The following is a 25926-nucleotide window of genomic DNA, read 5'->3' on the forward strand; positions in this document are numbered from 1 at the left end:
CCATTTTACGTCGATCCTGCGAGGACCAGCCCTAAATAGGAAGGAGATTTCTCGTTTAGAGAGGGGAATAGAGAACTAAATAGGAAGGAGACTTCTCGTTTAGACAGGGGAATAGAGAACGAGTGGGGAACATTTTTTTTCCGTTGGATAAATGGTCTCCGTCTCCCCGCTAGCAAATATTGTCCTCTTTTGGACTTTAAATAGCAGACCCACGTCCTCTTTGGGCTTTAAAACGCGTTTGCTAAGGGAAGGTTTCCTCTTTGGGCTTTCCTTTTCGGGCTTCCCCTCAAGGCTTTAAAACGCATCTTCTAAGAGAAGGTTTTCATACCTTTACAAAGAGTGTTTTGTTCTCCTCCCGAACTAATGTGGGACATCACAATAAGACTACTTTGTAGATTTGTTTTAATTGTTAAAGACTATCGTGATACTAAAATCAATTTTTAGAAATGATGTGAGTAGCATATTATATATTTCTTTGCTTATGAAATATATTGATTTTTAAGAGTTTTTTTTAAAATTTTTTGTAATGAAAGGTTATATCGAAAAAATGAAAAAGTTTAAATAACTATTTTTAGAAAGAATAATAAATGAAGAAAAATTACGTGCGGGGAACACGATCCCCGCAAATTTCTACAGAGAGTTCCTGTTCTCATCCCCGCAAAAGTAAATGAAGAATTTCGTGAAAATAGAAAATGAAATAGGTGGGAGAAACGGACACGTCTCCGTCTAATGGATATCTCAAGTAAAACATACGATCATGATCTAGCTTGTGACGTATGGCGGTTTAAAACTTAAAAAATTTGGATGGCCACTAGGACAATTCTTTTATCCAACGCTTTGTTATGTAGGGCATGAATATCTCACTCCAAATTGCTAGCCTTGAAAATCATGAACTGATAGCACCATGGTGACTCAAACTTAGACTCACAAAGAATGAGATATTCAAACTAAACCAAACATAAGTACACCTAAAAAGGTTTCAGAATTCCTTCAAGTTCTTGTCACTTCAAAGTACCATAGATCCTAACATGGAAAGCAAAAAAACAAAGGCATTGCCTATTTCTTTCATCTGCTTGGAATCCCTTCTCTTCATAACTCAGTGGTCTGGATAGCCCCAAGGTGTATGGAACAATTTTATATACAATCTTCACGCGTTTCGCTCGAGTAGGTATAGTACATGCCCAAACTCTACTGGTACGGATTGCTTAGGTATCACGGTAGATCGGTTGCGGCATCCATTTGAGGTGTAAGTTTAACCGCCCTGACTTGGCTCCATCGAGTTCGAACGATTCCTTGTATTCTCCTTCTAGTATTACTCTTGTAAGTGTCAAAATACATCTTCCCATATAATCCTGATTGAGCCAACAAATCAATGTTAGTTAAGAGTAAGTTTCGATAAGTTCGAGAAACATCGTCATCACTATAACATGAAGTAGAGGTGGCTCATAGGCAAAAGTAAGTTTGACGAAAAACCTCTACCAGTCAAAAGAGAAGGAACATATAAACAAGTTAAAAAGATATCAATTCGAGTAGAGCTCATAGACACGACACCAATTACCATCTCAAAGGTGGATGGTTTGATACTTTAAAAATTTAAAAGAATCAAAGCATCTGTATAACAACATTTTAGCTTGAAAGGTGGTAACAGCTCAAGCCCACTGTTAGCAGAAATTTTCCTTTTTGGGTTTTCCCTCTCGGGCTTCCCTTCAAGGTTTTAAAACGCGTCTACGAGGGAGAGGTTTCCACACCCTTATAAAGAATGTTTTGTTCTCCGTCTGCCACCGATGTCAGATCTAACAAAACGAAACGCGAAAAATAGGCAATAATAATAATAGAGTGATGCCTGACCTTCCCAAAAGTGTCATGATCCCAAACTTCAGCAATTAGCATATCATGCAATCCATCTTCAACAACAAAGTCAAATGTCTGATTCCATACAGGATTTAAGCTCTCATTCACAACCTGAAAAAGAAACCAAGGATTAAATAAGACACCATTTTAAGCCAAGGATCACATAAGGAGAATGAGAGGGCCAACAGCGTAGGAGCCTTACCCTTGTTTTGTTCTTCATTTCTGATTTTTTCATGGTGAGTACAACATATGGGTCAGATTTTCCTACCATGTCTGTTGCAGGCAAGTCTTCTGCAGATATTACTGTCACACAAAGTACTCCTCTAATAATAACCTCCTTCCTCTTCTGTGTGGCAGCTTGTTCGCTTTCGGTAGCTTCCGTTCCATTTGTTCGACTTTTTAGTACACTCTCCAAGGAAGTCATTGAAAAATCGGGGGCAAACGGATTTGTAAACCCATTTTCCATACCGAACGGACAGTATAGGAGCTCCAAGTGCACCTTATATAGACAGACATTCAGAAAATCACAAAAGGAATGCACATATCATATAGAGAAACAGGAAGTCTTCTTAGCAGAATCAAGGGATTGCTTTACGTCGTTTTGATTTAATCAGCGTATTACGTAGGGAAATACGAGTATCATGAACGTTAAAGGTGGATAGTACATAAAGACGTTTAGTATAAAGTAGATGAGTGGACTCAGATATTGACACCAATAAGCAAAAGATTCATTTAACGAGCAATTTAATTGTTTCCCATCAACAACTACGCGTTCGGGTTTTGTGGCTTTCTATACTTGAAAAACTAGGTTCAAAAACCAATTCCAATTGAATGAGTGTGAGATCCCACATCAGTTGGGGAGGAGAACGAATCATTCTTTATAAGGAGAACGAAGCCTTCTTTATAAGGGTGTGGAAATCTCTCCCTATTAGACGCGTTTTAAAACTTTGAGGGGAAGCCCGTAAGGGAAAGCCCAAAGAGAACAATATTTGCTAGTAGTATGCTTGGACCCTTACAAATGGTATTAGAATCAGACACCGGGCGATGTGCCAACGAGGAGACTGAGCCCCAAAGAGGGGTGGACATGAGGCAGTGTGCCAGCAAGGACGCTGGACCTTGAAGGGGAATTGATTGGTGGGTCCCACATCGATTGGAGAAGGGAACAAGTGTCAGCAAGGACACTGAGCCCACAAGGGAGGGAGGGAGGTCGATTGTGAGATCCCACATAGGTTGGGGAGGAGAACAGAGCATTCTTTACAAGGGTGTGGAAACCTCTCCCTAGCATACACGTTCTAAACCTTGAGGGGAAACCCGAAAGGGAGAGCCTAAAGAGGACAATATCTGCTAGCGGTAGGCTTGGACCGTTACAAAGAGATTCTAGAAACATGCAGCAAAAGTTTCATCCTAAGCAGATTGATGGTTTTATTCATTTATTTTCCGTGTCGAGTATCGAGGAGATTCAAGGTGTTGTTACCTGCCCCCTGTTCTTATTATCTCTGTGAACCTCCAGATCTTTAACCAGCTTCAACCACACATCCTTTACCTTACCAGGTTGAAGTTCACTTAACCGCATCTGAGCACACCCTATAAGCTCAGAAGCCTGAAGTCCTTCATCATCATACACTTTCACAACCAAATTTTGTGTGGATTCATCTTCAACAACGAACTCGAAGTGTTCGTTCCACACGGGATTCAAGTCATTGTTCTACAAAAGAAACAATCTTAATTTATATCATGTCCAATAAACAAAAGAGAGGATAAAGCAAAAGAGGAGTAAAATAACTCACAATTATTTTGCTCGTTTTCATTCGGTCACGGAGCGGCCGTATATATAATACCGCATAGGGATCCGATTTTCCGATCATATCTTTATTCGTTAACTCTTTCGCCTGCACAAGTTTCACCTCCAGTATCCCAACCGGCTTCAATTCCAGGTCACTGAAAAAGGAAAAGGGAGGTTGGTGATGATTTTAAAATCTTTTATACTAGGTATCCTTATGCATGAAGATAATCAATTCGGTCGTTGTGGTCGGACTCTTCTCTCTTCCTTCTCCGAGCTTGGGTTATGGAAGAAGGAACCGAGAAGAAAGTACCAGCAACAACAGGTTTTATTACGGGACAACTCATGATGTTCATATCGATCTATAATGCACCTTAGCATCTAGCATAGGGTAGACCTCATACGACAACTGTCCTATCTCTACGGTATCTTTTGTTTCAAGTTGACCAACAAGTTAAAAAATGCAAGTCCCCTATAGTGAGCAAAGGCACAAGACGTCGTGGCTAGTTCGTACGTTTCCTTTTGTCATACCTGTAATCACCAGGAATTATAGGGATAACTTTCCTAACAGGCCATGTAATAGAATCTTCAACAGCATCTCGAATCGTTCCCTGTGTTAACATATAAGCCTTATGTTAAATCTATCTCGAAACGAAATTTAAAACTCGAATCTCCATGGACAATCAGTAAGAGCGTAACATTCACAAGGGAAACTAAACCAGCGATTATGATGACGAACAACGATCATACCTCGAGTGCACTGTAAAGCCCAGGTATTGCTGATATGTCCCCACCAATAACTTTAAGTGTAAAGTCCAACTTTTTCTGTTAAGAAATGGTTAATAGTTCATCATATTGGCTGCTTGTTTATAATGAACTTTCCCTTATGTATTAGTCGAAAATTATCGGATACCTTTTGCCTTAGAGAAAAACAAACAGCGCCAAAGCACGGAAATTCGTCGACCAAAGGCTTCAATATCAACCTGAAAACGCCTGTGAATCCAAGGTTTTTTACCTGAACAGATAAATATCAAATGTAACTATTTACTTCCCGGAACAAAATAAGTGGTTAAAAGGCAAACAGGTACTGATCCAGGTACTGTCCTCTTTGGACTTCCCCTGAAGACAGTATCTGGATGAGTATCGGTCCTGTTGCGTAACTCTGAAAGATGTGTTTTAAAATCCTTGAGGGAAAGCCTGAAAGGGAAAGTTCAAGGAGGACAATATTTGCTAGAGGTGGGCTTGGGGCATTACATTATCGATGAATCTATTATTACATAACTTTATTATCCCCCCGGTGCTCAATGAGCTTTCCTGTGAGAATCTTGTCTACGTGGGTATACGTACTTAAAACACGAATTTCGGAAGATTGTCTAACTTTAAGCTTCAACTTTTTACAAAAAAGTATTGGAAAAAAAGAGTTCATTCATCACTTGCTTCATTGCTAGTTCATCCAAAAAGAAGATATCAACGTCAATTCGTTGCATAAGTGAGGGACGATTGGCTAGAAATACCTGCACTGGTAGTGCAACTCCGAGTCGAGTCTTTATATCGAGTATTATACTTTGATTACCATCCCACTGCATTTCCAGCTCCATGGTTATACCATCAGTTCCTCCATCTTCAATTATAGAAATTCCTGCCATATGGAATAGGACAGCAAGAACTTCATATAAACTTTAGAACAGAGATAACATTACTTGGAATGAAAGAAGGAAAAAAGGAAACATCCATTAATTTCAAACAAAATGCTTGTTAGGAACCACGACCCTCCATAATGGTATGATATTGTCCACTTTGAGCATTAGCTCTCGTGGCTTTGCTTTTGGTTTTCCCCAAAAGACCTCATATCAATGGAAATGTATTCCTTACTTATAAACTCATGATCAACCCCTTAATTAGCCAATGTGGGACTCCTCTCCCAACAATCCTCACCAATGCTAACCTTTGTTTTTGATAATTGAGGTAAGTACGTTTATGCCTCACCCCACTAGTTTCTTGGGAAGAATTTGTGAGATCCCACATCGGTTAGGGAGGAGAACGAAACACCCTTTATAAGGGTGTGTAAACCTCTCCCTGGTAGACACGTTTTAAAAACTTTGAGGGGAAGCCCGAAAGGGAAAGCTCAAAGAGGACAANTTTATAAGGAGAACGAAGCCTTCTTTATAAGGGTGTGGAAATCTCTCCCTATTAGACGCGTTTTAAAACTTTGAGGGGAAGCCCGTAAGGGAAAGCCCAAAGAGAACAATATTTGCTAGTAGTATGCTTGGACCCTTACAAATGGTATTAGAATCAGACACCGGGCGATGTGCCAACGAGGAGACTGAGCCCCAAAGAGGGGTGGACATGAGGCAGTGTGCCAGCAAGGACGCTGGACCTTGAAGGGGAATTGATTGGTGGGTCCCACATCGATTGGAGAAGGGAACAAGTGTCAGCAAGGACACTGAGCCCACAAGGGAGGGAGGGAGGTCGATTGTGAGATCCCACATAGGTTGGGGAGGAGAACAGAGCATTCTTTACAAGGGTGTGGAAACCTCTCCCTAGCATACACGTTCTAAACCTTGAGGGGAAACCCGAAAGGGAGAGCCTAAAGAGGACAATATCTGCTAGCGGTAGGCTTGGACCGTTACAAAGAGATTCTAGAAACATGCAGCAAAAGTTTCATCCTAAGCAGATTGATGGTTTTATTCATTTATTTTCCGTGTCGAGTATCGAGGAGATTCAAGGTGTTGTTACCTGCCCCCTGTTCTTATTATCTCTGTGAACCTCCAGATCTTTAACCAGCTTCAACCACACATCCTTTACCTTACCAGGTTGAAGTTCACTTAACCGCATCTGAGCACACCCTATAAGCTCAGAAGCCTGAAGTCCTTCATCATCATACACTTTCACAACCAAATTTTGTGTGGATTCATCTTCAACAACGAACTCGAAGTGTTCGTTCCACACGGGATTCAAGTCATTGTTCTACAAAAGAAACAATCTTAATTTATATCATGTCCAATAAACAAAAGAGAGGATAAAGCAAAAGAGGAGTAAAATAACTCACAATTATTTTGCTCGTTTTCATTCGGTCACGGAGCGGCCGTATATATAATACCGCATAGGGATCCGATTTTCCGATCATATCTTTATTCGTTAACTCTTTCGCCTGCACAAGTTTCACCTCCAGTATCCCAACCGGCTTCAATTCCAGGTCACTGAAAAAGGAAAAGGGAGGTTGGTGATGATTTTAAAATCTTTTATACTAGGTATCCTTATGCATGAAGATAATCAATTCGGTCGTTGTGGTCGGACTCTTCTCTCTTCCTTCTCCGAGCTTGGGTTATGGAAGAAGGAACCGAGAAGAAAGTACCAGCAACAACAGGTTTTATTACGGGACAACTCATGATGTTCATATCGATCTATAATGCACCTTAGCATCTAGCATAGGGTAGACCTCATACGACAACTGTCCTATCTCTACGGTATCTTTTGTTTCAAGTTGACCAACAAGTTAAAAAATGCAAGTCCCCTATAGTGAGCAAAGGCACAAGACGTCGTGGCTAGTTCGTACGTTTCCTTTTGTCATACCTGTAATCACCAGGAATTATAGGGATAACTTTCCTAACAGGCCATGTAATAGAATCTTCAACAGCATCTCGAATCGTTCCCTGTGTTAACATATAAGCCTTATGTTAAATCTATCTCGAAACGAAATTTAAAACTCGAATCTCCATGGACAATCAGTAAGAGCGTAACATTCACAAGGGAAACTAAACCAGCGATTATGATGACGAACAACGATCATACCTCGAGTGCACTGTAAAGCCCAGGTATTGCTGATATGTCCCCACCAATAACTTTAAGTGTAAAGTCCAACTTTTTCTGTTAAGAAATGGTTAATAGTTCATCATATTGGCTGCTTGTTTATAATGAACTTTCCCTTATGTATTAGTCGAAAATTATCGGATACCTTTTGCCTTAGAGAAAAACAAACAGCGCCAAAGCACGGAAATTCGTCGACCAAAGGCTTCAATATCAACCTGAAAACGCCTGTGAATCCAAGGTTTTTTACCTGAACAGATAAATATCAAATGTAACTATTTACTTCCCGGAACAAAATAAGTGGTTAAAAGGCAAACAGGTACTGATCCAGGTACTGTCCTCTTTGGACTTCCCCTGAAGACAGTATCTGGATGAGTATCGGTCCTGTTGCGTAACTCTGAAAGATGTGTTTTAAAATCCTTGAGGGAAAGCCTGAAAGGGAAAGTTCAAGGAGGACAATATTTGCTAGAGGTGGGCTTGGGGCATTACATTATCGATGAATCTATTATTACATAACTTTATTATCCCCCCGGTGCTCAATGAGCTTTCCTGTGAGAATCTTGTCTACGTGGGTATACGTACTTAAAACACGAATTTCGGAAGATTGTCTAACTTTAAGCTTCAACTTTTTACAAAAAAGTATTGGAAAAAAAGAGTTCATTCATCACTTGCTTCATTGCTAGTTCATCCAAAAAGAAGATATCAACGTCAATTCGTTGCATAAGTGAGGGACGATTGGCTAGAAATACCTGCACTGGTAGTGCAACTCCGAGTCGAGTCTTTATATCGAGTATTATACTTTGATTACCATCCCACTGCATTTCCAGCTCCATGGTTATACCATCAGTTCCTCCATCTTCAATTATAGAAATTCCTGCCATATGGAATAGGACAGCAAGAACTTCATATAAACTTTAGAACAGAGATAACATTACTTGGAATGAAAGAAGGAAAAAAGGAAACATCCATTAATTTCAAACAAAATGCTTGTTAGGAACCACGACCCTCCATAATGGTATGATATTGTCCACTTTGAGCATTAGCTCTCGTGGCTTTGCTTTTGGTTTTCCCCAAAAGACCTCATATCAATGGAAATGTATTCCTTACTTATAAACTCATGATCAACCCCTTAATTAGCCAATGTGGGACTCCTCTCCCAACAATCCTCACCAATGCTAACCTTTGTTTTTGATAATTGAGGTAAGTACGTTTATGCCTCACCCCACTAGTTTCTTGGGAAGAATTTGTGAGATCCCACATCGGTTAGGGAGGAGAACGAAACACCCTTTATAAGGGTGTGTAAACCTCTCCCTGGTAGACACGTTTTAAAAACTTTGAGGGGAAGCCCGAAAGGGAAAGCTCAAAGAGGACAATATCTATTAGCGGTGGGCTTGGGCCGTTACAAAAATGGGCAATGTGCCAACGAGGAGGCTGAGCCCCAAAGGGAGGTGGACATGAGGCGATGTGCTAGCAAGGACACTAGGCCTCGAAGAGGAGTGGATTTGGTGGGGGTCCCACATCGATTAGAGAAAGGAACGANTTTGAGGGGAAGCCCGTAAGGGAAAGCCCAAAGAGAACAATATTTGCTAGTAGTATGCTTGGACCCTTACAAATGGTATTAGAATCAGACACCGGGCGATGTGCCAACGAGGAGACTGAGCCCCAAAGAGGGGTGGACATGAGGCAGTGTGCCAGCAAGGACGCTGGACCTTGAAGGGGAATTGATTGGTGGGTCCCACATCGATTGGAGAAGGGAACAAGTGTCAGCAAGGACACTGAGCCCACAAGGGAGGGAGGGAGGTCGATTGTGAGATCCCACATAGGTTGGGGAGGAGAACAGAGCATTCTTTACAAGGGTGTGGAAACCTCTCCCTAGCATACACGTTCTAAACCTTGAGGGGAAACCCGAAAGGGAGAGCCTAAAGAGGACAATATCTGCTAGCGGTAGGCTTGGACCGTTACAAAGAGATTCTAGAAACATGCAGCAAAAGTTTCATCCTAAGCAGATTGATGGTTTTATTCATTTATTTTCCGTGTCGAGTATCGAGGAGATTCAAGGTGTTGTTACCTGCCCCCTGTTCTTATTATCTCTGTGAACCTCCAGATCTTTAACCAGCTTCAACCACACATCCTTTACCTTACCAGGTTGAAGTTCACTTAACCGCATCTGAGCACACCCTATAAGCTCAGAAGCCTGAAGTCCTTCATCATCATACACTTTCACAACCAAATTTTGTGTGGATTCATCTTCAACAACGAACTCGAAGTGTTCGTTCCACACGGGATTCAAGTCATTGTTCTACAAAAGAAACAATCTTAATTTATATCATGTCCAATAAACAAAAGAGAGGATAAAGCAAAAGAGGAGTAAAATAACTCACAATTATTTTGCTCGTTTTCATTCGGTCACGGAGCGGCCGTATATATAATACCGCATAGGGATCCGATTTTCCGATCATATCTTTATTCGTTAACTCTTTCGCCTGCACAAGTTTCACCTCCAGTATCCCAACCGGCTTCAATTCCAGGTCACTGAAAAAGGAAAAGGGAGGTTGGTGATGATTTTAAAATCTTTTATACTAGGTATCCTTATGCATGAAGATAATCAATTCGGTCGTTGTGGTCGGACTCTTCTCTCTTCCTTCTCCGAGCTTGGGTTATGGAAGAAGGAACCGAGAAGAAAGTACCAGCAACAACAGGTTTTATTACGGGACAACTCATGATGTTCATATCGATCTATAATGCACCTTAGCATCTAGCATAGGGTAGACCTCATACGACAACTGTCCTATCTCTACGGTATCTTTTGTTTCAAGTTGACCAACAAGTTAAAAAATGCAAGTCCCCTATAGTGAGCAAAGGCACAAGACGTCGTGGCTAGTTCGTACGTTTCCTTTTGTCATACCTGTAATCACCAGGAATTATAGGGATAACTTTCCTAACAGGCCATGTAATAGAATCTTCAACAGCATCTCGAATCGTTCCCTGTGTTAACATATAAGCCTTATGTTAAATCTATCTCGAAACGAAATTTAAAACTCGAATCTCCATGGACAATCAGTAAGAGCGTAACATTCACAAGGGAAACTAAACCAGCGATTATGATGACGAACAACGATCATACCTCGAGTGCACTGTAAAGCCCAGGTATTGCTGATATGTCCCCACCAATAACTTTAAGTGTAAAGTCCAACTTTTTCTGTTAAGAAATGGTTAATAGTTCATCATATTGGCTGCTTGTTTATAATGAACTTTCCCTTATGTATTAGTCGAAAATTATCGGATACCTTTTGCCTTAGAGAAAAACAAACAGCGCCAAAGCACGGAAATTCGTCGACCAAAGGCTTCAATATCAACCTGAAAACGCCTGTGAATCCAAGGTTTTTTACCTGAACAGATAAATATCAAATGTAACTATTTACTTCCCGGAACAAAATAAGTGGTTAAAAGGCAAACAGGTACTGATCCAGGTACTGTCCTCTTTGGACTTCCCCTGAAGACAGTATCTGGATGAGTATCGGTCCTGTTGCGTAACTCTGAAAGATGTGTTTTAAAATCCTTGAGGGAAAGCCTGAAAGGGAAAGTTCAAGGAGGACAATATTTGCTAGAGGTGGGCTTGGGGCATTACATTATCGATGAATCTATTATTACATAACTTTATTATCCCCCCGGTGCTCAATGAGCTTTCCTGTGAGAATCTTGTCTACGTGGGTATACGTACTTAAAACACGAATTTCGGAAGATTGTCTAACTTTAAGCTTCAACTTTTTACAAAAAAGTATTGGAAAAAAAGAGTTCATTCATCACTTGCTTCATTGCTAGTTCATCCAAAAAGAAGATATCAACGTCAATTCGTTGCATAAGTGAGGGACGATTGGCTAGAAATACCTGCACTGGTAGTGCAACTCCGAGTCGAGTCTTTATATCGAGTATTATACTTTGATTACCATCCCACTGCATTTCCAGCTCCATGGTTATACCATCAGTTCCTCCATCTTCAATTATAGAAATTCCTGCCATATGGAATAGGACAGCAAGAACTTCATATAAACTTTAGAACAGAGATAACATTACTTGGAATGAAAGAAGGAAAAAAGGAAACATCCATTAATTTCAAACAAAATGCTTGTTAGGAACCACGACCCTCCATAATGGTATGATATTGTCCACTTTGAGCATTAGCTCTCGTGGCTTTGCTTTTGGTTTTCCCCAAAAGACCTCATATCAATGGAAATGTATTCCTTACTTATAAACTCATGATCAACCCCTTAATTAGCCAATGTGGGACTCCTCTCCCAACAATCCTCACCAATGCTAACCTTTGTTTTTGATAATTGAGGTAAGTACGTTTATGCCTCACCCCACTAGTTTCTTGGGAAGAATTTGTGAGATCCCACATCGGTTAGGGAGGAGAACGAAACACCCTTTATAAGGGTGTGTAAACCTCTCCCTGGTAGACACGTTTTAAAAACTTTGAGGGGAAGCCCGAAAGGGAAAGCTCAAAGAGGACAATATCTATTAGCGGTGGGCTTGGGCCGTTACAAAAATGGGCAATGTGCCAACGAGGAGGCTGAGCCCCAAAGGGAGGTGGACATGAGGCGATGTGCTAGCAAGGACACTAGGCCTCGAAGAGGAGTGGATTTGGTGGGGGTCCCACATCGATTAGAGAAAGGAACGAGTGCAAGCGAGGACACTAGGCCTCAAAGGGGGGTGGATTGTGAGATCCCACATTGGTTAGGGAGAAGAACGAAAGACCCTCTATTGTGAGATCCCACATCGGTTGGGGAGGAGAACGAAACACCNGACACTGAGCCCACAAGGGAGGGAGGGAGGTCGATTGTGAGATCCCACATAGGTTGGGGAGGAGAACAGAGCATTCTTTACAAGGGTGTGGAAACCTCTCCCTAGCATACACGTTCTAAACCTTGAGGGGAAACCCGAAAGGGAGAGCCTAAAGAGGACAATATCTGCTAGCGGTAGGCTTGGACCGTTACAANGGAAACATTTCCCTAGCAGACGCGCTTTAAAACCTTGAGGGAAACCCCGAAAGAGAAAGGCCAAAGAGGACAATATCTGCTATGGAAACATCTCCCTAGCAGACGCGTTTTAAAACCTTGAGGGAAACCCCGAAAAGGAAAGGCCAAAGAGGACAATAGCTGCTAGCGGTGGGCTTGAACCGTTACAGAATTTGTCACCGAAGTTATCAAGTTTTTAAAGTTAGGAACTAGGATTTAGGCCTCTCTAAACATCTCTAGCCCTTGTTGCAAGGCCAAACTTCACATAAGAGTCCAACGTTTGAAGTAGGAACATAAAATACAAGTGTATTACGGCATTGAAAGCAACCCAATGAGTGAAAAACCATGCAGAACAAGAGAAATCATCAACCCCACCTCCCCAACATGAACAAACCTGTGAATTGTGGAGCCACAGTGCCAAGGGTGAACCTAGAAAACTTGAGTGATGACAGAATGATAGGCCTATATTGTTCAAGAACAGGCTCTACTGAAGCCTTTATCAGATCAGAAGCAGCCTATTACACAAAATTCAACAAGGTAAAAAAGGGACCAACACATCAAGAANAAGAGATTCTAGAAACATGCAGCAAAAGTTTCATCCTAAGCAGATTGATGGTTTTATTCATTTATTTTCCGTGTCGAGTATCGAGGAGATTCAAGGTGTTGTTACCTGCCCCCTGTTCTTATTATCTCTGTGAACCTCCAGATCTTTAACCAGCTTCAACCACACATCCTTTACCTTACCAGGTTGAAGTTCACTTAACCGCATCTGAGCACACCCTATAAGCTCAGAAGCCTGAAGTCCTTCATCATCATACACTTTCACAACCAAATTTTGTGTGGATTCATCTTCAACAACGAACTCGAAGTGTTCGTTCCACACGGGATTCAAGTCATTGTTCTACAAAAGAAACAATCTTAATTTATATCATGTCCAATAAACAAAAGAGAGGATAAAGCAAAAGAGGAGTAAAATAACTCACAATTATTTTGCTCGTTTTCATTCGGTCACGGAGCGGCCGTATATATAATACCGCATAGGGATCCGATTTTCCGATCATATCTTTATTCGTTAACTCTTTCGCCTGCACAAGTTTCACCTCCAGTATCCCAACCGGCTTCAATTCCAGGTCACTGAAAAAGGAAAAGGGAGGTTGGTGATGATTTTAAAATCTTTTATACTAGGTATCCTTATGCATGAAGATAATCAATTCGGTCGTTGTGGTCGNAACAAAACCCAGAAACAAAAACAAAAACAAAAACAAAATCTACCTCATTAACATACGGCCAAATCTTGGTAAGATGCAGATTGAGCCAAGTCAACTGCAAAATGGGGCAACAGATCCAATGTCAATCCACCATGAACAGCAAACCTCATGAACTTCATCCAAAAGTGAAACAAGAGGGAAAAGTTAGAAGGAAAACTCAACTTTTGGCTCTGGGAAAAGACGACCCAGGAGGGATAATACTGAGGAGGCAAGATCTTCCTCGAATCTTCCACTGTCATTCTCGCAAAAGCAGCGATTGTAGCAGCAAGATCAGCCCGTCGCTTCGACCGAGCATTCTCGGACTTCACAAAACCCACGACAAGACCTAATCCGACAAACACACCCAGCACGAGACCTAGCACAAACGCCATTTGAGCTACTCCGTGCGAACTTCAGTGGATTTGGGGACAAAACTTTGATGGGGTCTAAAGAAACTGGGTGAAAAATAAGACGATCAAGCAAGAACCCACGAAAGTAGACATGAAATACATGTAGAGAGAAAGAAATCGGGAGAGGAATTGAAGAACTGGGAAGATTAAGGTTCGGGGAGAGGAATATGCTCAAACCATTTTGGCAGCGTGATTGGCGTGTGATCGATGAAATCGAGCTGGAATTGGACGGATGAGTATACTTTTTCTGAGTGTCGCTATTCCGGCAGCCGATTAAACCGTGTTGCCGACACGAAAACGTCGGGATTGGATCTTTCTCTCTCTGTGTGTTAATAAATGGTTGATTTTTAGCCTTTTATTAATAAGAACACAAATAAAATCAATGAATTTCAATAGGGTATGATGAAGAACAAATAAAAATGCGTACTTTTTTTTAGACAAGGGAGCGGAAAATGGATCTTGCTGAATGCTGCTGTACCCATTATGATTTGGTGATAAATAGTTAAATCAAAATATTAAATAGATACGCATACCCTCGAGTATTTCAGTAAAAATTATGCTTAGAAAAGTCAACGGGAGTTCTTTTTTTCAAAAAATTACTTTGTGTATTTTAATTTATTCCCATTGATTCTTTCACGTCAACTCAACGAATATGAGACAGTACGAAAGCTCAAAAGATTAAGAACATTAACTCGAGATTAGGACCAATTGACTGAGAAAATAGTTGAAGAGGCTGCCACAAAATGACTGACAATTTTGCATGGTTAGATGTATAAAAGATGGTTAGGACTACTCAAGAAGATCAGCATTCGCGATCAACTACTTCCCTTCCCGTCACTTTTTCAGATTCTAGATCCTTCTCTCAGGTTTGTTGCTCCTCTCGATAGTTCTTATCTCATTGCAGAATTTTGTCTTACTTTAGAAAGAGTTTTTCTCGAGACATCGAGCTAACCTCATGTCGGTTCAATCTTCTAGTGAACCTTAATTGAGTCATTGAAAAGAATGGTGCACGGTTGCTATACATAACAATTATCAATTCTTTTAAGTCTGTTTTTTAACCATAGTTGCTCTTATTTAAACGAGATATCGGTTCATTAATGTTTTTTTTTTTTTTTTCGATGTCATATATAAGATTAAAAAAAAAAAATTATATCGTTGAATTGGACATTTTTGGAGCTTTTTGTCTTATTTTTGGTAGGTAAATGTAATAAATAATAACCGTGCTTTTTAAGGTGCATCATTTTCTAAGATAGGCTGTACATTAAATGTGGACAAAATTCAACAAATAATTCAATTATAGCCCATAATTGTTCATGAGAAGCCCACGACCAATTATATATATATATATATATATATTTTTTTTATAATTATTCGATTATATTATAAGTTTAGTGCGAGTAGGTTTAAATGATCTATTAAATATAATAATTGAATTTTATGTAATATTCGAGTGAAAGAGGGTACATATATGAACCAAGATCACTCCAGAATGAGAGCATTCCAAAATATAAAATGACTAAAAATGACTTGAAACAATTGAAAGTTACTATCTATACCAACAAGGTACATCTTTTTTTTTTTCGGTGGCTCAATCATGTAAATTTCATTGGTTAAATGTACATCAATTCTATGTTAGGTGACCAATTGGGACATTTTCTCAGATGCATGTGAGTGAGAACAAAACATGTTCGAAGAATTTGTGTTGGTTGGTGGGACTGTCATACGAGGAGTGAGTAACGTGCATACCATAAGGGAATGCCCGAAACTCGCAGGTGTCAGGTGCTGAATCTTGGGCATGGGTCGTTAACTTGTAACACATATTTAAGTAGATTGGAGAGTCAGATGAACTCGAAGAATTAAAAATAAAAAGAAAAAGAAAAAAAGGAAAATGACAAATGGAATAAACCAAATAAGACCAATCAATGGCTAAAAATCTTCAACCCTAAGCCAAGAAAAATAATAATAATGAATTGTTATTTTTGGATAAAGACATAAAGCAAAAGACACAATAAATATATAATTACTAAATTCCCAAATATATTTAAAAAGGAATATTATATAATTTAATTTATTCAATGGTTTAAAAATCTTAATCTAAAATTTTAATTTCATGAAATTATATTTCAAGTTTAAATAAATATTATAATCATCTGCCAATTCTTCATCGCAGGTCGCCATTGTTGGGGCTAATGTCTGCTCCCATTAAGAGCCTTGATTACGAGTGAGTTGAGTTATTTGTTTGGGGTTTCTTCTTTTCCCCTCTTTTGGATTTTGAATTCTGTTTAATGGATTTAGGGTTTATGTAAACCCTAATTCTGGGTTTGATTAGGGTTTTTTTTTTCTTTTCTTTTCGACTCTGCTATTGATGTTGTTTGTTTCAGGATTTTTGATAACGAGTTATTCGTGCAAGATTGGCTACGGAAGCCGGGTTATGGAGCCTAACTGCGTGCTATCCTAGATCCTACAAAGGGTGTTGGTCGATTAAGACGGCAGGACGGTGGTCAAGGAAGTCGAAATCGGCTAAGGAATGTATAACAACTCACCTGCCTAATCAACTAGCCCCGAAAATGGATGGCGCTGAAGCGCGCGACCTATACCCAGCGGTCGAGGCGAGGAATCGTGAGGATTTCCAGATATTTCAATTACTTGGTTATGAAGTGGCTTTCATGCTTCTTGATCGGGTCTTGTTGGTTTCTGAAACAATCTAGCAGTGGAGAATATTGCAGGGAAGAAGTTTGTGGTCACTTTGAATATGAAGATCGAGGGTGTTAGGAATTACGACCCTCCACAATGGTATGATATTGTCCACTTTGAACATAAGTTCTTATAGCTTTGTTTTGGACTTTTCCATGATCATTGCCTTACTTATACACCATGACCATTGCCTAAATTAGCGAGTGTGGGACTCTCTCAACCGAGGGCAGGTACTTCTTTGCTACTGTTAGATTGAAATCTTTGCAACCTGTTCTATTAGTTTTAGGGGAATTTGGATCAAGTAGGAATAGGATTGATGTTACTAGGAACAGAGTTTTTTGGTTATTGAGTAGTAATTATATGGGAACTTAGCCAGTAGACATGCATGATAACTGGCTTAAGCTCTAGGTTTTGAAAGAAAAACTGTGTTAAAGGGAAGCTAAAGAATTTTCGTAAGACATTGATAGAATCTGAAAGTTGTGAGATCTCACATCGGTTGGAGTGGGAAATGAAGCATTTTTTATAGGAGCGTGGAAACTTCTCCCTAGCAAATGCGTTTTAAAAACTTTGAGAGGAAATCCGAAGGAGAAAGGCTAAAGAGAATATTTGCNTCGCGTTTTAAAAACCTTGAAGGGAAGCTTAAAAGGGAAAGCCCAAAGAGGACAATATTTACTATCGGTAAGCTTGAGATTGAGATGTTACAAATCTTTTAGGTAGGTGGTGGCTTTTCTAGTCGGCTCAGATAGACCAGAAGTAAAGGCTTATCTGAACAGCCTCTCTTGAGACTTATGGAGCCCTCGAACAGCCTCCCCTTAATTGAAACTCGACACCTTTAGAGCCCACAAACAAAATACGCAATTTTTTTGACACTTGAGTCACTTTGGACTACATCTTCAAGGCTCACAACTTCTTTGTTTGACATTTGAAGATTCTGTTGACATGGCTAAGTTAAGAGCACGACTTTGATACCATGTTAGGAATCACGACTCTCCACAATGGTATGATATTATCCACTTTGAGCATAGACTTTCATGACTTTGTTTTCGGTTTCTCCGAAAGACCGCATACCAACGTAGATACATTCATTACTTATAAACTCATGAATTAGTGGATGTGGAACTCCTCTCCCAACAATCCTCAACATGTGTTGCATTCTTGGTACCAGGTCAGGGAGTTTCATATCTCGAGATCTTGTAACACGTGGAGTGCTTTTCGTGCTCCTGTTGGTGGCGTACTGTTTGATATTGAAGAGATGGCATCTTGGTATGTATAATGGTTGAGGACAAGGGTTTCTCTCTTCGTTATTGTGCTTGAATTGACCAATAATTTGTTGTTGCTGCCTTTACTAATGTTTGTTCTTATTTCCAATAGTGTAGCTGATGCTTTCAACATTAACATATATAACTTGATCATGAAAGCCAAAGGATTTCCTTATCTAAAAAGCCATGTTGAGCCATATATGAGGCTGTTGACGGTCGCCGATGTGTTAACGAGTCGGGGATGTTGAAAAAGAGGATACTTCTAAGATATTCTCAGCTGATGATTTTGCAAAGAAGGGGTCGGGGACGTTGAAAGGATTGATCATGTACAATTGATCGAAAACGAGATGGAGGTGTTCAATGATCGTAGCGAATTTGTGAGAAAATAAATATAATTTTCAAAAATCAAAATCAAAATCAAAAGAAAATCTAAATTATCATAAATAATAAAAAAAAAAAATACAATTTCCAAAGATGTTACAATTGGTGCCTATTGTGGATCTCTATACATTGCTTGAAGTTCAATTAAAGTTGGGGGCAGCCACATCAAGAACTTTGTGACCCAAGATCCTAAATTTAAGTTCTATTTTCTAATATTGACCTCTAAAAAATATATATTATAAAAAATAAAAAATAAATAACTAATTTTCAACTTAAACTAATTTGAAAGTTTAACTCAAGAATCAACCGAAAAATTTTCATTTATTTGAATCCAATCAGACAAAAATTTTTAGATCAAACATAACACCTCTAATGAATTGTATTGTAATGTTTTTTTTTTTTTTAAATTAACTTTTTTATTATTCGTTAGTATATAATAATTTTGAAGGATAACTAATTGATTCAAATTAAAATTCTAATTAATAATAATAAATTATAATTAAGTCCTCTATTGTAATAATTATTTTATACATGAACTTTTTTTAATATTAATAAATTATTATAAATGTACAAGATCTATAAATATATCTCATTTATTTATTATAATTTACTCTACCATATATTCATTAGATTTTTAACATGGTACGGACTATTTACTATATAAATTTATTATAATTATTTATTTGAAGATAATTATTAAGATTGATTACCAAAAAAAAAATGAAAATTTAATTACTTAAAATTATTTTAATAAATTTATATGAAATTTTACATTTCTCATGTATCACTTCCCTGGCATCACAAACAAAACGTTTAACCAAATACTTCTGTCTCTACAATATTCGTCAACATTTTAAGTCTATATCTTGAGCAAACCAAAAGTGACTTGAATAAGTTTAGAGTATTCAGATATCTTTCATATCTCCACAAATTGGGTATCTAAAGTTCAATGATCTCATGTAAACAAAATGAAGTAGAAAACTATAGATTTGTGGATTAATTTTTAATTAAATTTGTGAATCTGAGTTCTTAAGAACTCTTATTTAAGGTACCGGTGTCTACAAGCATCACTCTTTCCAAGCAATGTTTCCACCATATCATTCAACGTAATGCATTAATTAATCACCACATCGATTTTAGAAGAAGAAGGAAGAATTTCTAACCTTTTTGTGCCTGCAATCTCTTCAGTTTCTCTTTCAAAAGCTTAGAGAAAGAGAGAGAGCTTGAAGAGTTCAGCCATGGCAAGCTTCCGCTGCTTGTTACTCCCAGCAAGCCTTCTTCTTCTTTTTGTTCTGTTTCTCTCTATTCCGCCATTGTTTGACCTGTCACAAGTAACTGAAGCTATTCCATTAGCATCTTTCTTTCCCATAACTGCCATGAGAGAAGGCAACAAGCCCATGAAAGCTATATTCATCAAAGTAAGCATGAAAGAAGAAAAGCTCTCCCTTTCAGTTCTTTTGCTTTTGTGTGTGTGTGTGTGTGTGTGTGTGTTTTGGTTTTCATAATGGGTTTGTGGAGCAGAAGAAGAAGACGAGCTTGAGGATGATCGAAGCAAGTTTGGCCGAAGCTCGAGCATCGATCCGAAATGCAGTTCGGTGGAAAAACTTCACATCAGAGAAGAAAGAAACTTACATTCCCAGAGGCTCCATTTACCGAAATCCTTATGCTTTTCATCAGTTGAGTTTTTCCTACTGAAAAAAGAACAAACATATGAATATATGATATAAAATTTGAGTGATTTGATGAACTATGATTAAAGTATATATCCAAAATGTTATGCAGAAGCCACATAGAAATGGTGCAGAGGTTCAAGGTATGGAGTTACAGAGAAGGGGAACAGCCTCTGGTTCATGATGGTCCATTGAATAGCATATACGCCATTGAAGGCCAATTTATAGATGAGTTAGATAGCAGCAAGAGCCCTTTTAGAGCTAGCCACCCTGATCAAGCTCATGTGTTTCTTCTTCCTATGAGCATTACCAACATCATTCATTTCATTTACAGACCAATTACCTCTCCCGCCGACTACAACCGTGATCGGATGCACCGTGTGATAACTGATTACATTCGAGTCATTGCCAACAGGTATCCATATTGGAACCGAAGCGAAGGTGCTGATCATTTTATGGTTTCATGCCATGATTGGGTAAATAAGATTCAACCAACTTGTTATCAAGTCTCTGTTTCTTCTTTTTCTAATGCTTCCTCTAAACTTTTAATGGTGATTTCAAGGCACCAGAAATGTCAGATGCCAACCCCCAACTGTTCAAGAACTTCATCAGGGTAGTATGCAATGCAAACATCACAGAAGGCTTTCGTCCCGACATAGACATTTCACTCCCAGAAATCAACATCCATCCTGGAACTTTAGGGCCACCTGACTTAGGCCAGCCACCAGAAAGCCGCACAATTCTAGCTTTCTTCGCTGGAGGAGCTCATGGATACATAAGGAAGATCATGATCCAGCATTGGAAGGAAAAAGACAGAGAAATTCAAGTTCATGAATACCTTCCTAAGAACCAAAATTACACCAAATTGATTGGAAAAAGCAAGTTTTGTCTCTGCCCGAGTGGCTATGAAGTGGCGAGCCCGAGGGTGGTGGAAGCCATCTATGGTGGTTGTGTTCCGGTGATCATTTCTGATAATTATTCATTACCATTCAGCGACGTTCTAGATTGGAGTCGGTTTTCGGTGCAGATACCTGTTAAGAAAATACCAGAAATAAAAACAATCTTGAAGGCTATCTCAGAAGAGAAGTATTTGAAGATGTACAAAGGAGTGATGAAAGTAAAGCGGCATTTCAAGATAAATAGGCCTGCTAAGCCATTTGATGTAATTCATATGCTGCTTCATTCACTGTGGCTTAGAAGGCTTAACTTTGGCCTTCCTCATTGAAAACAGCTCTGATTAGGCAAAATTCAAAAACCCATTTGCTATAGTTAGAATGAGAGATAGAGAGGATTCTGTACCTTGTAAAACATCGGTTAGCATTTGTTCGAGTTCCTTGCAAGATTTTCATCACAGCATGATCTTCTAGTAACTGTTGGCCTGTCAGATCATAACAGAGAATAGAGAGATCAAATATAATTGCTCACGAATGAGTATGAGCGAGTCTTGCCAAAACGAACATAGTTAAACAACATCGACATATATTTTACGATCATAGGTTACTATGCAAAGACGTCATGTTTGGCACAGGTTTTAAAAGACAATACATACAAGAACTCCTTTCCATCACCTTTATGGGACACTTTTTATTGGGGGAATTACCAGTTTCAAGACAACCAATCAAAATGTAAAAAACATGTCAAGGAACAGAGACCAGCTAAAATCTCATTCCAATAAAACTGGTCTCTCAATTGGTGACAGAGACCAATATCTCTCTTCAACCTCAATTCAACCTGTAAAGAAATTGGAGTACAAAAGCTATGGTGGCCAAGAGATTTTAAAGGATATAGATGATTCCACAGCCTAATAAATACACAGAAGACAATAAGGTTTAGGCTCTAATATTCCATTTTTACAAGTGCATCAGAAACTTCTGCAAAATCAGATTGGATCCAGTCCCGTGTACATATAATTGCTTCGACAGTAGCAGGTCGTAATGAACTTCGATATGAATCCATCTCCTTCATCTCCATGTCAAATATCGATTCGGGGGGAAGAGTACAAACTGGTATTGATAAAATATCACGAGCCATTGTTGAAAGAGTTGGATACTTCATTTTGTTTTGCTTCCACCAGCCTAATAAGTCAAAGTCCTGCACACGAGGCAGCAGCGACTCAGCCAAATACTGATCAAGTTCGGATTTCATTTGCTGGCTCGAAGTCTCCATTATGAAGACATCAAAATCTGTGAGTCCATTATCTGACAGAAGACTTTCACTCTGAAGTCCTTCTGACTTGACGTTGCTTCCTACATTCCCTTCATCGGCGTAAGTTGGCGTTAGAGGCAACGGAAGTGTGACATATTCATGGAAGAGCTCGTGAATCCCATCGTCAACAATCTTAATGTAAGCAGGAGCTTCATCGCCATAAAGTTTATTGAAACTAAACTCTACAAGTTTCATCTTGAACCGAGGATCCATAACTACAGCTGCAGCCAAAATTAGACCACAATCCTTCCAATATTTGTTGATCTTTTCTTGCATCATTTGAGAGAGGCTGCAAGTGAATGGGTCTTCGCTGGCAAGTGCACGAGCAAGCTCCAAGTGAATCCTCCATACTTCGTGAAAAAACGTAATCACGGTTGGGTTGCTTATAGTGCTGAGAATGCTTGCAGCATCAAAGAGAACTTTCAAACATGTGCAAAGAGTCTCAATTTGCATCCAATCATCCCTTGTTGGCACTTCTTTATAATCAGGATCAGAATTATCCAGACACGAAAACACTTCTTTCAGCTCAAGTGCAGCAATCAGCATAAAATAAGTTGTGTTCCATTGTGTCAGGTCGTCCAGACACAGGCTTCTCTCTGTTGGGACCTGAAGCTGTTCTTTGAGCTCAAGAAACTTTGCTTCATTAGACTCAGACAACTTTACATTCTTTACGCAATCCCGAATTTTCTTAACAATGACCGATCCCGCAGTTAACACATCATTTGCAATACTGCTTAATGTACGTGCAATACATTTACTAACCAAAAATTGGCCATTCAGGATATGGGAGTTTTTGATAGCAAGCAGGGGCCTCAAATTTCCAAGTGCAGACTCAGTGGCATGGTGATCAAAGGTGAGAGAAAATAGTTTACCTTCCAAATTCCAATCAGAAAGGCACTCTGAAACTGCATGACTTAGGGCTGTATCAGAATCAGGATATGGTTCCATGACCACGCTGAGAATCCGCCGGTGCAGCTTCCAATCGCTATCCACAAAATGACCTGTTATTACAGCATACGCGACAGTTTTACTCGATGTCCACATGTCCAGCGAAAGACAGATGCGCCCTGGAATACCCTCAATTAATTTGATGACATTTTGCTTTTCTGCTAGGTAGGTTCCAATGCAGTCCCCTTGGAAATGGTTGAAATCCCTTACATTAAATCGCGGTTGAATATTCTGTACAAAAGATACAAATCCAGTATTTTCAACCATGTGGGGTTGGTAATCATGCATAATAACCATCCGAGTGAATTCTTGGCAACATCGTTCCTGATCAAACATGATATAAGATGAGTTGGGACTTCTATAACGTCTTTTTGGCGGATCACTTCCTTTCGAAGCTGGAGTCGATGGCGTTAAATGACTTTTGTCCTGATTGCGTAGAAGTGCAGCACATATTCCCTTAGCAATATGCCGTTTTAGGTGACTGGTACCGGCTACTTTTGACCCTGTACTATATGCAAAACTTTGCTTGCATTGCTTGCAATACGCCCTTCTACATCCAGCACTTACATTTTCTATGGTAAAGTGCTCCCAGACTATGGACTTCTTTTTCCTCCTTTTGCTAGGCTGTTGTTCTGTGTTGGTCAGCGCACCATATTCATCAGAGTTTGGCGTTTTTTCCACATAGGGAGTTAACATCATTTCATGAGGTGTATCCATTACAACCCGAAGAAAGAATTCCTGCTACAAAATAACCATCTACATTTAGACAAGGATATCTACAGCCTATAAAGTTGAAGTGTAGATCACAGGAAAGCATAAATATCGGGATATTAGGAAACGACCAGGAAGTAGAGGTAACAAAGGACGAAAACCTTTAAGTTTCAAATTTGTACAAACAAGATATAACATAGCCTGGCCTTATAGTTAATTGCAGAATGTTTGAGAGTTAACTCCGTTAACAGTCCAGTATTGGCCAAACAACCGCATTCGATTAAAAATAATGAAGTTAAGAAATTTACAAGAACAGTGAAGCAAACCTCAGGATGAATCTAGGAAAATAGTAGCAAAAAAATACAGAATTACCAGCTATATAGAACATGTGAAAAGGCTAAAGAAATTGAAACAAAACATATGGTTCTATACACTTAAAGGTTAAATTACAAAGATTTTAGTCGTTGGCCTTTGAAATTTGAGCCTACTCAGTCTCTGAACTTTGAAAAGTGTTTAATGGACTCCTAAACTTTCAATTGTATTTAATAGATCCCGAAATTTTCGATTCCATCATAGGTTGTATATTGAAAAACATATCCATGAAATTTTAAAGGTAGCATTGACAGCTTTGTTTAAAAAAGTTTTTTACCATCAATATATAGACGAAAATTATCTACTAACATCTCATAAATTATCTTTCCTCTTAGTGTTACTTTTAAAAGTTCATTAGTATTTTTAACAACTAACAGTAAGATTATTTTTAAAAAAGTTTAAGGGTACTCATGAAACTTCTGAAAACTTAAAGGGTATTTGAAACACATTTGAAAGTTGATATTTTTTTAAATCTTTTTAAAAGTTCAAGAGTATTTTTTAAACAAATTATTAACCGTTTTCATCCTACTGAAGTTCAAACTAAAAAAAAAAAAGTATTTTTTAGACTTTTTGAAAGATTAAAAGTATTATTGAAACCTTTAAAGTTTGCATTTTTTTTTTTTTTACTAAAGTCGAAGGGTATTTTTATTTACTTACACTTTATTGACAGTCATACACGTAAAAGAACGAACTTGGTGTACAATGGGCCGTACGAGTGGATACGGGGGCCATTGAAGATGACGTGTCAATCTTAGCCAGAAAAAAAAAAAAAAAAAAAAAAAAAAAAANAAAAAAAAAAAAAAAAAAAAAAAAAAAAAAAAAAAAAAAAAAAAAAAAAAAAAAAGCCTAACCAATAACCAGACCACTTTATGTATGGCTGAAAAAAAGCCTTAATTAATCAAACGCAAAACTCCCCCAGCCCACCGTGGAGCCCACGTGGGATCCAGCCAGGTCAAAAATAACTTCTTTTTTTTTTTTTAATAATTCCGCTAATTTCTCCCACGGGCTAATAAAAGGTAATTCGAAGTACGATCTAGGGTTTGGTTCATCAAGCTTTGGGCTTAATTTCCAGCAAACAGCCCAGATCAAAGGAAAACCCATAAAATCGAGAAACAAAAACAATCCCGATGATTCCCCAAACACAGAATCGGCTGAGCCTCTAGAATTCGAACTATGAAATGAAACCATAACGAAACGAGAAGCAAATCCAACGCCAAAATCCCAAACACAAACAGAAACAATGTAAATAATATGAATACAGTTTTCCGATAGAACATAAGGCATAAAACGAAGAAAATAAAAGGTTTTTCGCGAACGAAAGTTCTAGAGAAATCGAGCGAGAAAGGCAGAAGGAAATTTACCGGAAATTAAGACGGAGAAAAGGAAGCCGAAGAGTTCTTCGATGATGGTTGCAAGCCCAGCGACGGAGCTTCAGGGCCGGCGATGGATTCAGATCTAGGGTTTAACTGGAGAGAGAGAAATTGGGCTTCGAGCTAAGTGGACCGAGAGAGAAGGGAGAAGGAATTAGGGGAAAAGAAATCGAAATCGAAATCGAAATTAAGACGGTCCCTTTGGG

General features: G+C 38.9%; 3 protein-coding genes and 1 long non-coding RNA gene across 7 annotated transcripts; 2 read left to right on the plus strand and 2 right to left on the minus strand.

Moving 5' to 3' along the window:
* Positions 1–874: 874 nt before the first annotated feature.
* Positions 875–14598, minus strand: LOC111805167 (synaptotagmin-5-like). Of its 2 annotated transcripts, XM_023690092.1 has the most exons (13): positions 14538–14598; positions 13883–14432; positions 13726–13776; positions 12848–12968; positions 11327–11451; positions 10726–10827; positions 10563–10637; positions 10344–10423; positions 9820–9970; positions 9507–9737; positions 2054–2350; positions 1849–1962; positions 875–1352 (listed from the first exon to the last, which is right to left on the minus strand). In XM_023690092.1, the coding sequence occupies exons 2-13, from the start codon at positions 14090–14092 to the stop codon at positions 1206–1208; spliced, it is 1704 nt and encodes a 567-aa protein (XP_023545860.1). In that variant the 5' UTR covers positions 14093–14432; positions 14538–14598; the 3' UTR covers positions 875–1205. The 2 variants fall into 2 exon arrangements, with proteins under 2 accessions (XP_023545860.1, XP_023545859.1); XM_023690091.1 differs by lacking the exons at positions 9507–9737; positions 9820–9970; positions 10344–10423; ... (5 more) ...; positions 13883–14432; positions 14538–14598 and adding exons at positions 3326–3556; positions 3639–3789; positions 4163–4242; ... (1 more) ...; positions 4545–4646; positions 5146–5298.
* Positions 14599–16216: 1618 nt separating this feature from the next.
* Positions 16217–18262, plus strand: LOC111805014. Of its 2 annotated transcripts, XR_002816598.1 has the most exons (4): positions 16217–16331; positions 16492–16903; positions 17970–18067; positions 18176–18262. It is a non-coding gene; the product is annotated as an uncharacterized LOC111805014 (long non-coding RNA). The 2 variants fall into 2 exon arrangements; XR_002816597.1 differs by having other exon boundaries at positions 17970–18262.
* Positions 18263–19435: 1173 nt separating this feature from the next.
* On the plus strand, positions 19436–21339 carry LOC111805554 (probable glycosyltransferase At3g42180). The gene is made up of 4 exons (XM_023690664.1): positions 19436–19862; positions 19966–20120; positions 20227–20590; positions 20677–21339. The coding sequence occupies exons 1-4, from the start codon at positions 19683–19685 to the stop codon at positions 21337–21339; spliced, it is 1362 nt and encodes a 453-aa protein (XP_023546432.1). The 5' UTR covers positions 19436–19682.
* A 339-nt stretch (positions 21340–21678) lies between these two features.
* Positions 21679–25926, minus strand: LOC111805553 (zinc finger BED domain-containing protein DAYSLEEPER-like). Of its 2 annotated transcripts, none has more exons than XM_023690663.1 (2): positions 25712–25926; positions 21679–24005 (listed from the first exon to the last, which is right to left on the minus strand). In XM_023690663.1, the coding sequence occupies exon 2, from the start codon at positions 23982–23984 to the stop codon at positions 21951–21953; it is 2034 nt and encodes a 677-aa protein (XP_023546431.1). In that variant the 5' UTR covers positions 23985–24005; positions 25712–25926; the 3' UTR covers positions 21679–21950. The 2 variants fall into 2 exon arrangements, with proteins under 2 accessions (XP_023546431.1, XP_023546430.1); XM_023690662.1 differs by having other exon boundaries at positions 21679–24008.

The sequence above is a fragment of the Cucurbita pepo genome, chromosome LG11 (assembly GCF_002806865.2).
Source record: "Cucurbita pepo subsp. pepo cultivar mu-cu-16 chromosome LG11, ASM280686v2, whole genome shotgun sequence".
Classification (NCBI taxonomy): domain Eukaryota; kingdom Viridiplantae; phylum Streptophyta; class Magnoliopsida; order Cucurbitales; family Cucurbitaceae; genus Cucurbita; species Cucurbita pepo.

What these genes read in the sequence shown, in the direction of transcription:
- LOC111805167 (XM_023690092.1), bottom strand. Translation starts at nt 14,092, where the DNA reads ATGGCGTTTGTGCTAGGTCTCGTGCTGGGTGTGTTTGTCGGATTAGGT. An exon ending in TCTTTTCCCAGAGCCAAAAG is followed by an intron (nt 13,777 to 13,882) that starts TTGAGTTTTCCT and finishes CCCATTTTGCAG; the next exon opens with TTGACTTGGCTCAATCTGCA. An exon ending in ATCATGACACTTTTGGGAAG is followed by an intron (nt 1,353 to 1,848) that starts GTCAGGCATCAC and finishes TGGCTCAATCAG; the next exon opens with GATTATATGGGAAGATGTAT.
- LOC111805554 (XM_023690664.1), top strand. Translation starts at nt 19,683, where the DNA reads ATGGCAAGCTTCCGCTGCTTGTTACTCCCAGCAAGCCTTCTTCTTCTT. An exon ending in AATCCTTATGCTTTTCATCA is followed by an intron (nt 20,121 to 20,226) that starts GTTGAGTTTTTC and finishes AATGTTATGCAG; the next exon opens with AAGCCACATAGAAATGGTGC. An exon ending in TGGTTTCATGCCATGATTGG is followed by an intron (nt 20,591 to 20,676) that starts GTAAATAAGATT and finishes GGTGATTTCAAG; the next exon opens with GCACCAGAAATGTCAGATGC.
- LOC111805553 (XM_023690663.1), bottom strand. Translation starts at nt 23,984, where the DNA reads ATGGATACACCTCATGAAATGATGTTAACTCCCTATGTGGAAAAAACG.